Consider the following 15,039-nt stretch of genomic DNA (forward strand, 5'->3'; position numbering starts at 1 on the left):
AGGTGAAAGCCTAAGCTGACCGACAGCCTGCTACTGACTGCTGGGCGGAGCCAGCCGTCATCTCACGGCTGGCTCCGGCCACTTGCAGAGACAGATCAGCGTCCCCTGGTTACCAGGTAACCAGGGACGCTGATCTGTCATTACTCTTCCAGAAGCTCCGGGAGTCTCCTGCGATTAGATCGATTGAGCAGAGTAAACCTTTCCCTGCTCTGTTTTTTTTTCTGACATCGGAGCCACTGGCAGCAGTCAGTCAGAAAAAAAAACAGCATAGGAATGCATAGCTACTTTCCTATTGGCTATTTCACTTTGCAATAGCCAATAGCAAAGTTAGGCTGACCCGAAGCCAGCCGAGGCAAGCCGATGTACAGCTGATTTTAGTCGGTGTATGGCTGAAATCAGCCGTATAAGCCTGAAGTGAATAGCCGAACAGCGTTCGGCTCACTTCACTTCGGGTCGGTTATTCACTCGGCTGCCTACGGCAGCTTTGTGAATAACCCCCTATGTAAAATTAGTGAAAATGTTAAATTCAAATTTCAAGTTAGGAAGCAAAGCCTGCATATTTATTGGCAAATATGGTTTTCAGCACTTACCCATTTATATATCATTTATACTTAGAAGCTAAGGGGTGCGTTTTTCTAAACAATTTGCAGAGCCATTTGCGCTCTGAAACTCTGTGAATGTTCATTTTTTGAGAATGAAGGCAAAAACTAATATTCTTAGTATATTTTATTTTTCAAGTTGAATGTAATATTAGCAAAATACTGCATTATGGCCACCAGATGGCCATAATTGCATTAAGTAGACTAAGTCTTTGTTGTATCCCGGGTTCAGTGGTTGACAGAACCCGGGATACAACAAAGACTTAGGGGTCTATTCACAAAGCTGCCGAAGGATCACGGCTGAGCCGTGCTGAAAGCCGAAGCTGGCCGGCCGACAGCCTGCTTCTGACAGCTGGGCGGAGCCAGCCGTGATCTTACGGCTGGCTCCGGCCACTTTCAGAGAGATCAGCGTCCCTGGTTGCTAACCAGGGACACTGATCTCCAAATAGCTGACTCTCCCTGGCACCCCAGGAGTCTCTTGGAGGAGATCAGGTAAAAAAAAGGGGGAAACTAGGGGTGTAATTATAAACAAAACAAATATTCTTAGCAGATTTTCTTTTAAAGTCAAATATAATATTTGTAAAAAATGTATTATCTTCAGTGGTTGGAGCAGAGTAGCAACATAATAAATACTAATTTTCTATGCTCCTTAGCTAGTGGCAATAATGTGGTATTTTCCTAATATTACATTCAACTTGAAAAGAAAGTATAGTAAGAATGTTCAATTTTGCCTCCATTTGCACACAAGGAACATTCACAGAGTTTTGCAGGACACATTTGTTTGTAAATACACCCCAAGTGTTTCTTGTAAAAGCAAACAAAATGTTATCCAGCTATGATGTACTGTTACTTTAAACATGTTTTAGGATTGTGACCAAATAAGTTATCACCATATCCTGTAAGCTAATGTTTTACAGTGGGTGAAGAAACTGAGCTTCTTCAGAAATACAAGACTGAGGTTTTGGAATGCAAAGTCCCCAAACATGAGTATTGAAAGTCTATAGCTAGATCTCGAATACACACTGCATGCATCCCAAGAATATTTCTGAAATAGAAGCGTTCTGCAAGAAATAACTTTTAGGTTTGTTCTCTGTAGAGACTGCATCATTTTTTACTAAATCCCCAGGGATGCCAAAACGTTTGCAGACAATTATCATTGACACATGATGAACTTATAGGGGTCTATTCACGAAGCTGCCGAAGGATCTGGCCGTAGCTTCGGCCGATCCTTCGGCTAGCTTCGGCACTAGGACCCCTTCGGTTCAGTAGACCTGAAGGGGTACTGTACGGGCTATTCACAATCCCTGACATTTCGCAACATACAGCAAAAGGATAAAAACTCCACCTTTTATCAATAAAAAGCCACCCTTGAGCTCCAGTCAATGACTTTGCCTAGGCTTACATCAACTGTGGGTACTGATTTGACAAATCAATATGACAAATCAATATCCGTGGTTGACTCCTCCTCAATCATTGTGACTTTGGTGGAAAAGAAAGGGAAAAAATATATTTTACAGCTACCTAAAATCATACAATTGTCCTCTGTGGATGCGGTATATTGTCTACTAATGCCTTTTTATTGCAAATATGACTCTTGTGTTGGCAAGTCGGGCATTGACAATTTATGTCTTTTATGGATGTCTTTACAGCAATAAACATTATTTTTATGTTCAAATGTGTTTTTTTTTTTAAATTTGGTTGTCTTAAACGTAGCACCCATAAAGTCCCAAACAATATAACTGGCAAGTTTATATAAGAGTCATGGGGGGAGTGGTGCATAAACTAAAACTCTCCTCCCATGTGCTTACTTACCTCCTTTGAAGGCAGCAGGCCCCTCCATTGTATATACTGTATACCATATGGCAAAATCTTGCACAGTAATGTCTTATAGACTTGAATGGGATGTACGCGTGCTGCTGCAGCAAGTCTATGAGATATTACTGCGCAGGTGCGAGTAGGGTCACACTAGGGTTTGATAGCTGGGATGTAACAACACAGGAAGCCACCATTATTGGAGGGGATAAGTTAGTTAGCACCTGGGTGGGACGTTTCGGTTTTGAACATTTTAGGAGATTAGGGAGGGGGCTGGGGAACTTTTTTTATGTAAACTTGTCCTTTACTTATACACTTGCCAAAAATGTTTCCTTTTTCTACAAAACTGCTAAAATAAAGCAATTTTTATATACAAGTAAATCAAATCATTTGCATATATTGTCTATCCCCTGAGAATTAAACATTCTGCTTTTCATGTTTTAAGCCACAAGATACAAGAAGGACTTGCATATACTGAATTGATAATTTCAAGTATAAATGAGGATGATATTAAGTACCCATATGAGTGCATTCTAAGTAATCCCTACCAAACAGACAAAAAGATATTCATTTTCAGACTGAAAGGTAAGATTATAGAAACCTGTTACATCAAATCTGCTTTGGAAACGAAAAAAATTACTATTTGAAGGGGTTTCCGGAATAATATTTCACTTTTTTTTAATCAAATATCGTAACTGATAACCTAGGCTTTTGTAATCATTGTTTTTAAAAAAAATTATAATATTGATTTCAGTAAATGCAAATGGGAGTCAGTTGAGTCCATTTTGCAAATAATGGCATTCGCAAATAACTCAATTTTAATGATTTGATGTAGTGAACATGCCTTTTGTAAGAAAGCATGTTCACTAAGCACTGGTTGACATCATAACATGTTTGTCAAATAATTTTTTTTTAAAACCATATTTTGTACACCTCTGGAATACATGCACATTTCTCCATGCTTTAACACTTAAAAAAAAACAGAAAATGAACTGTTGATGTGGCAAAAATAAAGTATGCTCTTACCTTCCTCTTTGATATGATAACACAAGGAAGAAGGAAGAACACAGGAAGTTATCAGCTCACAAGATTGTACTTTTTGGCTTGAAAACAGCTTCAACCCATAAACAATTATATATTATGAAAGCAGAGGCCCTGTAGAATACACAGAAGCTTGTTGAAATTTTTTATGTCGCACAGTGTTTGCGCAAATCTTTATCAAACAAGTATTTTTAGAATATAATACACTAAAATGACATTTAGTGCACAGAAACAGAATAAAATACACAATATTTTGGTAAAATATAAAAGCCAGGGTCACACTGGGTAAATAGATACCAAACATGTCAAGCCTTAAAATTGCGTGCGCCCGTGAAACCGCAAAAAACTACAATAAGCAAAGTTTCCCATAGGCGACACTCTAAATGGTTTTTCTCCTCATCAGTTTAGTGTTACCAGTGATTGATGAGTCTAGAATTATTGCTCTCACTCCAATGCTCACAACGATATGTAACATGTGTGGTGCAATTTTCGTTTTTGAACGTAGGCGCACCTACACGTGTTTGCGTTGTATGTGGGGGGGGGGGCGAGGGACTTCTGGGTTTAATTTTCATCCTCGCCTATGTGATGTTTTGATGAAGCTATTCCAGAAGTCTCTTGGTGCAGGGGACAGTTGTTGTCTATGTTGTTATTTCAGTCATATAGGCTTGTATTGGTGACAACCACTGACTAAATGCAGCTGTGCTACTCCCTCCACCCATTTAGATAATCTGATAATGAGTTCCATTGCCACAGTGAAGGCCAATGGGGAGATGGTGCACCCCACCCAAATGCCCACCTCCAGTGGTTGCCAAGTTGTGGTAAAGTTGGGAGACAAAGTAGTAAGTCCTCAAAGTAAAGTAGTACTAGATTTGTTATTACTACATGTACCTGAAAGATGTCAAAGGCAGTTTTACTTTGGTGTGCACAGTTATATCTTACAATTTCTTGATTTTCACAGGTCCATAAAAGGTTACTTATATGCTGCACTGTTCTGGAAGTGTTAGTTGCTATTTCATACTGTCATGCGATAGTTTTCATACTGTCATGCGATTACATTTATAGCATTTTATTATTATATGTATTATTGTAAAATTGGAAAGACATATGCTCAGTGTGGGAAGAAGGCTTTAATGCTAATTTATTCTTGTTTTTCTTCAAACAGACAAAAATCCAGATATTCCTGAAAGTGTTTTCAAAACTTCAATTATTGCAGCTGTGACTTGTACATTTGCTATTATATTCCTGTTTATTCTGTGCATCGTCTTTAGAATTGAGATTGTTTTATTGTACAGAAGCATCACAGGACTGGATGAGACAACTGGAGGTAGGTGTCACAATTCTCAACGTTACACTTGACATTTCATTGAGGCAAACAGTACAGTAAAGTGTGTATAAACACAAAAACAAAAATTTTATATATTGTAGCTTATCAGTTCCTGGATATGGCAGCTGCATTAGTTTTCTTTTTAATTTTCACCTGGTGATCCTGCCATTAACAAACTTTTCTGTCCTAGTGTTACAACACTCACTCAATGGGGGTGATTTACTAACCTAAACACACGCACGCACTAGGTGCGTGTGATTATTACACAGCAAAACATATTTATCAACCAAAAAGTCTCTAAAAGCATATTTCCACTAATGCCATATATGGAAAAATCATACATTTACATTCCTGCATTCATCAACGCAAGCAATACAATGTAGAGCTAATATACACAACATCACCTTGCAATTCATGCAGGGCTTTGCACAACACACCTGATGGGTGTGTACACACTACAAAGGTGTCTAGATTCCTCCCATAGATCATGCTGGGAGGGAACACACTACAGAGGTGTATACTTGTTCGTGGCGTGTTTATAAGGTTAGTAAATCAACCCCAATGAATTGTATCTATGGAGGAGTAGTTTTGTCACCCTAGGTTGCTTTCCTAATTTGGACTTCAAACACCTACCCTTCTTCTTATCTCCATTACATAGAGGGGAGGTGTTTTGTTGTTCACAGAAACAAAAGAAATAAAACCGATAACATAATTTAACATTTAAATTCAGTGCATGGAAAGGATACAGCATTTCCATCTGAATCCCCAGGATTTTTTTGCACTTTTCAAAAATGTTCTTAGCTTGAAAAAAGAAAACTAATACAGCCGCAGCTGAAACTGATGCAGTAAGCTGCAATATATTAAATGTTTACTCTTAGATTTAGATGCAATTGATGGAGGTGCCCTCCGCACACCTTTCAGCAGTCCCGGCCAACAATCAAATAAATGGTGCTCGAAGTAACTTCACGGATGGCACCGTGCAAAACACAAGATTGAAGAAAATAGGTCACCAGCACTCCATAAGTTAAAATGAATGAGTCCTTTTAATGGACAATGATGTCACAGAAATCCAACATGAGCCGACGTTTCGGGGCCACACAGGGTCCCTTCTTCAAGGCAAGAGATGTGACCCTTGTGAAGGGACCCTTGAAGAAGGGACCCTGTGTGGCCCCGAAACGTCGGCTCATGTTGGATTTCTGTGACATCATTGTCCATTAAAAGGACTCATTCATTTTAACTTATGGAGTGCTGGTGACCTATTTTCTTTACTCTTAGATTTAGACATAACATAAATCTATATAACAAAAATGATGGGGTGGAGGCAAAAATGGTAACAGGTGACTTGCAATAGTTCAGCCTTTCTCAAATTTTTTACCCTGAAGGAACCCTGATTCCCTGCATATAAATTACACCCAGTAACATGCCCACCCTCTTACCCCATCTACAACTGATGAGTAGGTGAAAACTTGGTGGATCTTTTACAAGACCACATTTTTTTGGGCTCACTGACAGTGGCATACCTATTGTGTTTGACACCTTTTTAATGCCCCTTTCTCTAGGTATACAATTTTTTTGCTTTGCATAATATTCATGAAAGTTTGGAATGTAAGTGATATCCTGTATTACCTAACTTAAGTACTTAAAGATGCAAACTTTCAACATGTCTTAGATCCCTTCTTCAGAATTGTGTAAAGCCTGAAGAAGGGATCTAAGAAGGGATGCACCGATTCTGTTTTTTCGGTATCGAGTACCAATATTTTTCCCGGTACTCGCCGATACCGAATACCGATACCGAAATTCCCATTAAGGAAGCCAGGCGGCGTGTAATGACTCACCACCTGGCTTCCTGAGTAGCCGGGAAGCCGGACAGCGTTTAAAGGCTCGCCACCCGGCATCCCGATTAGCAGGGAAGCCGTCTCCATGGTTCTCGTCACTGGATGACGAGAAAGCATGGAGCCGGCTTTCTGGCCAATCGGAAAGCCAGGCACCGTGTAATGACGCAGTGCCAGGCTTCCTGATTGGCCGGGAAGCCAGCTTCATGCTCTCTTGTTACGAGGGGGCATGAAGCCAGCTTCCAGGCCAATCAGGGAGCTTCATTGCACGGCACCCGGCTTCCTGATTGGCCAGCTTACCGACCAATCAGGAAACCGGACAGCGACTCATTACACACTGCCTGGCTTCCTGATTGGCTGGGAAGCCCGCTCCATGCTCCCTCGTCACAAATTACAGTTGTGGTCCACAAGTGACGATGCATCATGGAGCCGGCTTCCCTGCCAATCAGGAAGCCAGGCAGCGTGTAATGACTCGCTGCTCAGCTTCCTGATACCGGAAGCTCGGGTATCGGGCTAGGCATCAGAGCATTTGGGTGAGTATGGGTACTCACCCAAATACTCGGCATCTGCAGCGATACTAGTATCGGTATCCCTAGATCTAAGACATCCTAAAATCTTGCACCTTATCAACTTAAGTTAGCCAATAAAGACTATCACTTAAACCTCACACTTTCTGCAATAATTGATGGCTTACATGGTACATACTCTACTACTGCTATGATGGAGGGTAATAATTATGAAATTATTAATATTAAGTGGAGAGAAATGAAGGAAAGAAAGTGGAAACCGTAGTGACTCCTTATTGGAGATGTGGTCCTTTATATAAGAGGTCAAGATGAGTTGTAGAAACAACCCCCCCTCACCCCCCCATACATTAGTGGTCAGTGGGAAGAATGCCCCTTACAATGGTAATTAATGAAAATTATTTTCCATTATGGTGCAGTCAGTGGAAAGCATGACAGTTACATATGTGGTCAGTGCTCTTAACAATACTCCCACAAGCTAAGTTGGAAGCCAACTAACACCCCCTTACTCATAGAATGGCAGAATCTCTATAAACCTGATAAAATGCATATGCATGTTCATGTGGAATTTCTTATACCAGTAGATAGGGATGCCTTAGATAAGTTTTAAAACATATGGGCATCATGTATCGTCTATAACGACTTCCATCTTTTTGCAGATCTTGTTGCACACTCAACTTCTAATTCCTAATCAAGTCCATATATTCTAAGACTCTATTGATTATATAAACTAACTACAACTGATCACTTCATACCTAATTTATTTGAGGACAGTTTGATCCGACAGGCCACGAAGGGATACCCCCATATACCCTTTCTCCTAGACTCATCTCCTCTCTATCTTTCTCCTCCCACCACTTTTCAACCCACTCTTGCCCTTCCCTCTTCCTCTTTAAATTATTTTGTATCCCTCCATTCCCCCTAAACAAACAACTCATGTACCCTCTCCTAAACTCCCCCTCACTCATACCTGCCCCTCACTCTCCTTATAAATCAGAAGTACACTTGCAGCAGTTTCTCCCCTCCCTTCCCACACACACACACACCGTCAGCTCTTTATATGTAACATTTCCATTTTACAGACCACAGCCTTCAAGCATTTTTGGTTGGAGAGTTTTTTTTTGAAAATAGTTTATTCGTGTCAGAAAGATATACATTTATGATAACATTCTCGTATGTTAAATACCAACACAATTTTAGCAACTTTTGAAGCATATACCTTGTAAAGTTCGGGATATGTTGAGACAAAAGATAGAACGATAAAATAGGAACATTTCGTTTCAACAGAATACATCGTATTGTAACTTAATATGCCAGGGGACATCTTCTTGTGGGCATTTCATCTCTGTACAGTGCCCTGGGCATGAGGCCTTGAGCTTTTCGTCTACTGTGCGGGCTATTGCCCCAGGCATTGTTCACCCCCCTGTGGTTTTAAGGCCTGCAGCCATTGGTTGGAGAGTTTTTATTATAATATTTTTCCTTAAACATCTAAAATTCACTTCATTTAGTATGCAGTTTAATTATGGTATAAAAAGTATATAGTATGACTGATGATTAGAGTCGTATGAAAACACATTACCCAAAATGTTTCTCTTATTTATAAAGTTATGTTTCTCAATATAAACACTGCAACTGAAAATATGTTGATACCTTTATATTCACTTTTTACAGATTCTAAAGAATATGATGCGTACATCTCTTTTGAAAGTTATTCTAGCCTCCAGGGTGATGAGAGACATTTTGCATTACACACTCTTGCCCCAGTTTTGGAAAACTGCTTTGGTTTTAAACTATGCATTTTTGAGAGAGATGTTTCTCCAGGAGGAGGTGAGAAATACTGTTCCCCAATGGTAATTGTTTTCCTATTCTTCTCTAAGAATACTTTCTTGTTCTTGTGCACAGATTCTAATACTTTAAACTTAGTAGTAGTGCCATGGGTAGCTAGATGACTGACTTGCACTTGGCAGCATCCTTTTTGTTATTATCCAGCAATGAAACATGCTCAATATTTAGGCAACAGCTGAACTTTGTGTAGGCTAGTCAGCATGGACAGGGTAATAATCCACAAAGGCAGATTTGCCCAGCAAGCGAAAGAGGCAGAAATAAGCTTGTGTGATAGTTTGGGGAATATAGCACAGCGGTAAGCGCTAAGGGACAACTCCTGAAGCCGACTTTAACATAAAAGGACCGTCTTTATTCAGCATAACTTAAGCATAACAGTTCATTCAGGAGTCTCATCAAGACATTGTGGTTGGTCTCACCGACCTCTGTCTGTCCCATACACTCCCGTGTGATAGTCCCAGGACTTTACCGTAGTTCTCTGTGAATACAGTCCTCAGCACTACTCAGTGGCTTTCCTCAGCTCCAAGCCTGTTAGCATTCACCCCTCGTGGGTCACTGTCCCTCTCTGTCTCCCCGACAGGTATCTCAAGGTCCCCAACCCTCTTGACCTCTCCATGCTTCCTGGCCGTGTCACTTGTGCTCATGCACGCAGCAGCGTCTGCCTGTCATTGTGTGCCTCTTGCACGCCCAGAACTCTCCTCTAAAGCACTGGGCTGGCTTCCTAATAAGGCTGCTCTCAGCCACCTGAGCAGCTAAACCTGGCCACTGGCAACAACCGGCCCCAGGACTGGAGATCCCATCCCACTATAGTCTGGAAAATCTGGAAGGGATTGAACAGCCAGTTCCTCCTCTCCAAAGGTATTCACATTGTGGAACCTCTCAGCCCCTCTGGCTGAGAGTCCTGGGCGCCAAAGTGGCCATACTTTACTGCCACACTTGATAGAAACACAAGCCAAGGTGGAACAGTCTCTGACATACTTGACTAGTCATACAGTCCTCACAGTAAGATAGGAACTCCTGACAACATGCTTAACCAGAGACATTTGAAGCCTACCCTTAACACTTCTGACTGTGCCTGCTTTCTGGAATCCACTCCTTTCACAATGATTGTCTGCTGAAACAGCTGACTTAAATGTGTCACTGTCTGCATCTTAACATTGACCTTGAGCACCTGGAACTAGCATTACACATGGTACTTGCCTTGCAAAGTCTACCAGCACTTTCTAGTACTACTGTATATATCTGCTGCCTATTCCCATTCTCAGTGCCTGTTTGGACCAATTAGATGGCAAGTGATATAGTCTAAGAAGTTTTAATGCACACTTAGTAAGGGGTCACTTCAGAGTTCTCTCTACAACAGCATAGAATTAGATCCAGCAGGGTAACAGTAAAATGTTTCAATCAGCTACGTCTGTGTCTGGGCCACATACATAGAAAGGGATATTAGGTTACCAGATATTTAAAATAAAACTTGTGAATATTTATTTTTATGTCACAAACAAATATTTGACATAAGGCTATACACAACAAATAATTTATTTTAAAAAGTGTTTTCCTAGTCAGTTCTATTTTTTTTTCAAACCACAAGATGAGTAAAGTACTATTTCAGCAACTAATACTTGAAGATGTTAAACAAAAATATGCTTTGGATGGCATGTATAACATTTCGATTAAAGTGGATGCATAGCCAAAACATTTTCATTTTAGATTTGACTGGAGCAGGGAAGCATTAGAACCCTTATACATATGTTGTATTCTTCCCTCTGTTTCCCTCCTGAGTAAAGTCACCAGCTCTATTTGTTCTGATCTCTATTATCACTATTGCATTGTGGTAATGAGTGTGTTAACAAGCATGTTACTGCAACACAAGGCCATGCACATATTAACACGTGCTACAGCATGTGATGTGTTGTTGTGATGCAGTGCCATTCATTCTGATGGGTAGTTTAAAAATTTCCCTCAAGTTCAGCTTTAAGGTCTATCTTTTTTTTTTGTTCACTTCTGGTAGACTGGCAAAGGATAAGAACTCATGACATTTTTTTAATTGTAATCTGTGTCCCTCTAAGGAGATTCACCCTCTGTTTGTCCTGGTGACTACTGTCACTAAAATTGAATGTGAGGGAAAATCTAAAAACTAGAGTTGTCATCAAATGAGGAATAGAGGGCAAATCTTCCAAAGCGGACACTTGCTGCTGTGACAACGATCTACTAGGAGGATTTATCTCACTTTTGCCATTGCCGCTGCCGTTGTGATGTGGGGGCTTCTGGTGTGTCCCTGTGCCTTTAAGGAGGAATGGGCTACCTCCAGGCGAACCAGTACCCAAAACATCTTTTGCTATATATGTTCCAAGATAGAGGGGTCTATTCACAAAGCTGCCGAGGGCAGCCGAGTGAATGACCGATCAGAAGTGAAGTGAGCCGAACACTGTTCAGCTATTCACTTCAGGCTGGTACAGCTGATTTCAGCCGTACATTGGCTGAAATCAGCCGTACATCGGCTTGCTTTGTGTGGCTTCGGATCAGCCGAACATGCTCAGCATGTTCGGCTGACCCGAAGTGCAGAAGGAGTTCGACTCCTGGACATCTGGATCGGCTGAGCCGAACCCCCGGCAGGCTTCACACTGCTGTTCAGGCTATTCTGAAAGATCCCGAACAGCAGTGAGAGAATAGCCGAATGCCGCCGAGCGGCATTTGGCTCGGCTGTTCTGCTCGGTCCCTCAGAGGCACCGAGCAGAACAGAAAAAGAGTGAAAAAAGGTAAAAAAAGTAAATAGAAAACGATTGTGCGGAGCTAGCAGTGACAGCTAGTTCCGCCCAATAGTTTCCTATTGTCCGGCGGCTCTGCTGCTGTAAAAAAAAAAAGTTTAAAAAAGTTTAAAAAAAAGAAAAAACTCTCCCGGGCACTCTGGGAGCCCCCTGCTCCCGGCCGCCAAGTAGAGAAACAATGCCGTGTCTTTTTTTTTTATTCTGACACGAGCGATGTCAGAATAGAAAAAAAAATCTCTCCCATTAAAAAGCATTGGGACATTACTATTGGCTATTTCAATTTGCAATAGCCAATAGTAAACTAGCATTGTTCCCGCCCTCTGCTGATGGACCTGATGGGGAACTGCAGAGGGCGGGTACAATGCTAGTTTACTATTGGCTATTGTAAATTGAAATAGCCAATAGTAATGTTCCAATGCTTTTTAATGGGAGACATTTTTTTTTCTATTCTGACATCGCTCGTGTCAGAATAAAAAAAAAGACACGGCATTGCTTCTCTCCTGGGCGGCCGGGAGCGGGAGGCTCCCGGGGCGCCAGGGAGAGTTAGCTGTTTAGAGATCAGTGTCCCTTTCTGCACGGCTCAGCCGAGCTGATGCATATGTGATCGGCTCGACCGAGCCGCTCGGCCATGATCGGGAGCTGTACGGGCTATTGTGAATAGCCCGTACAGCACCCCCTCGGTTCTCCTGAACCGAAGGGGTCCTGGGGCCGAAGCTAGCCAAAGGATCGGCCGAAGCTACGGCCAGATCCTTCGGCAGCTTCGTGAATAGACCCCAGAGACTCTCATAGATTAGAGTTAGGACCACACTACACAGAGGAGCCTTGACAGGGCAGTGTGGCTTTCACATATTTTGTAAAAGTTGTGCAACTAAAACCTCTGTTTTTAACCCTTACGATTAGACAATGTGTTTTTTGCAGGCTACCTGGTAAGTGTGCTTGGAAATTTTTGCTTTTATCCCACTTTCAGACATATTTCATCTAACTTCCATTTGTGTCTTCAGAAGTGAAGGGAAATATTTTAAAACAATTTTAACCAAATTAACAAAAAAGTTTGATCGCAGATATAGTTCAATAAGAGAGTTGTGTATACCGTGTGGTTTATTGCTATTTGCATAACTAGTACTTTCAAAAACCACAGTTATAACCATTAACTGGAGTTTCATTAGCAGAAAATATTTAAGGTTTAAGCTATTATGCAATATTATTGTCTTCTTTTTAACACCAATACAGCAATGGTTGATGACATGAATGCATTTCTGGAGAAGAGCAGGAGATTAATCATTGTCTTCAGCAAAAATTATACCTCTGATAAAGTAATGTATGAGCTTGAAAGTGGCTTACACAAAGCATTGGTGGAACGGAATATTAAAGTTATTCTGATTGAGTTCACACCTCTCAGTGAGCTAAGTGTTATACCGGAATCTTTGCAGCTGCTCAAGACAACAAATAGGATTAAATGGAAAGGAGAGAAGTCTCGTCCTCTGAATTCTGGATTTTGGAAGAAAATGCAGTATCTAATGCCAGCAAAGCCAGCATTGTCAAGAAGTGATTTTCATAACCTGAAGGAAATACAAGTTTCAAGAAAAGAAAAACATATAATTGATGTTTTAACTCAGGAATAAAAGAATGAAAAGAGACATACAAAATAACTTTGTCCATGACAGTCATAGATGAAGCCTGACGTTCATTTGCGATAGTGCAAGAAATTATACATGGGCTCTACATTCACTTTCAACAACAACAGTCCTACTTAGTCCTACCTTTTCCTCAGTTCAGAACTTCAGCCCCCTAATGCCCTTTTCTTCAACATGTTAGTACAACTATAACCTCAGAGTATATCTGTAAAAAATAAGTCAAGGCAACTGGACTTGCTGTATTTTTCTTGAAGACATTTCACTGGTTGTCCAACCAGCTTTTTCAATTCAGAATTGAGAAAGCTGGTTGGACGACCAGTGAAACGTCTTCAAGAAAAATACAGCAAGTCCAGTTGCCTTGACTTATTTTTTTACGGATTTACCATTATAAGGGAAATCGTCAATCAGCCTACAATTGTTCATATGAGAGGACATTTTGCATGCACCATTTGAATATTTTTTTACTTAAACATAAATGGTAGATAGAAATGTTAAGGACCTCTTTATACCTGTTGTTTTCAGGGAAGCCCTATAGGAAAATGCACAGTCAAAGCATAAAGTCTTTTCTTTTTGACATGAGGAATATATTAATATTTATCATATGTGAAAAGTCCATTCTCTGTTACTGAGTGTACATTTTGGCAAAGCAGTCATATCCCACACAGAACCTTTGCTTATAAAATAACCTTGTATCTTTCACTTATGCCAGCTTACCTCTGTAAAGTGTGGATATAGCAATTGCATAGAAAAGGCTCAGTTCACACAGCTAACATACCAGGAGAAGGATCCTTATCAGGGGGATAACTACAGGTCATGGGGCCCCATAACAAAATGCTGACCTCTCTCTGGCTGTGTGTCAACTATGACAATAATGTCACTATACTTAATATAAAGTATGCCTGAATAAAGGACAGGACTATAAAGAAAATGTCACCAGCACACCAAAAGTAGTTCAGCAAAAGTCAGTTTATTGACACTTTGCCATTCAGTACAAGCGCTTTCGTGGACTCAAGGGTACCCCTTCATCAGGCTCAGAATGACACAGTCTAACAACATTCTGAGCCTGATGAAGGGGTACCCTTGTGGCAGTGGCGGACCTAAGGAACAAAGGGCCCTGGTGCAAGATTTTTTTTGGCCCATAAAGCGGGTTTTTTTCCAACTTTTTGCATATATCTACTGCTTGTTAGCCGTAGATATATATGCAAAAAAGCCAGAGGGTTTAATAACCCTTTAATACTCACCTGGAACGACCGACAAGGGCAGGCTCCCGTCTCTTAGGCTGTCAGAAGCTGCATACAGAGCGTGTCGGTAACTATTTAAACTGGTGCGCTGTGTGCAGCTTCTGAGAAGATACGCTATTAGCGTAGCGGCGAAGCCGGCTGCGCATTTTGCATCGCTCCCTCTACGCTAATAGCGTATCTTCTCAGAATCTGCACACAGTGCGCCGGTTTAAATAGTAACCGTAACGCTCTGTATGCATATAATGACAGCGTGAGAGCCGGGACGCTGTGCTTGTCAGTGGATCAGGTCATGTAAGTATTAAAAAAAAATATGTTTTACTTTATGTTCCCGGGACATTTAAAAATGTCTCAGGAACATAAAATAATAAAACATTTAACATTTTATTTTAAAAATGTCACCTTATCTTAGCCTGGTGGACAGTGGG

At 40.9% G+C, this 15,039-nt stretch overlaps 1 protein-coding gene across 1 annotated transcript in view; it reads left to right on the forward strand.

The window, feature by feature from the left end:
• The window catches only part of LOC108785110 (interleukin-18 receptor 1-like), a 33,148-nt gene extending 19,740 nt beyond the window's left edge, over nucleotides 1-13,408 (forward strand). The window contains exons 2-5 of the mRNA XM_018554119.1: nucleotides 2,857-2,996; nucleotides 4,615-4,776; nucleotides 8,804-8,959; nucleotides 12,970-13,408. Coding sequence (XP_018409621.1) covers nucleotides 2,857-2,996; nucleotides 4,615-4,776; nucleotides 8,804-8,959; nucleotides 12,970-13,361 — 850 coding nt within the window. The 3' untranslated portion in view covers nucleotides 13,362-13,408. The remainder of the gene's footprint in view (nucleotides 1-2,856; nucleotides 2,997-4,614; nucleotides 4,777-8,803; nucleotides 8,960-12,969) is intronic.
• Nucleotides 13,409-15,039: the final 1,631 nt, after the last annotated feature.

Source organism: Nanorana parkeri, unplaced genomic scaffold (assembly GCF_000935625.1).
Source record: "Nanorana parkeri isolate BGI_ZX_2015 unplaced genomic scaffold, ASM93562v1 scaffold143, whole genome shotgun sequence".
Taxonomy (NCBI): domain Eukaryota; kingdom Metazoa; phylum Chordata; class Amphibia; order Anura; family Dicroglossidae; genus Nanorana; species Nanorana parkeri.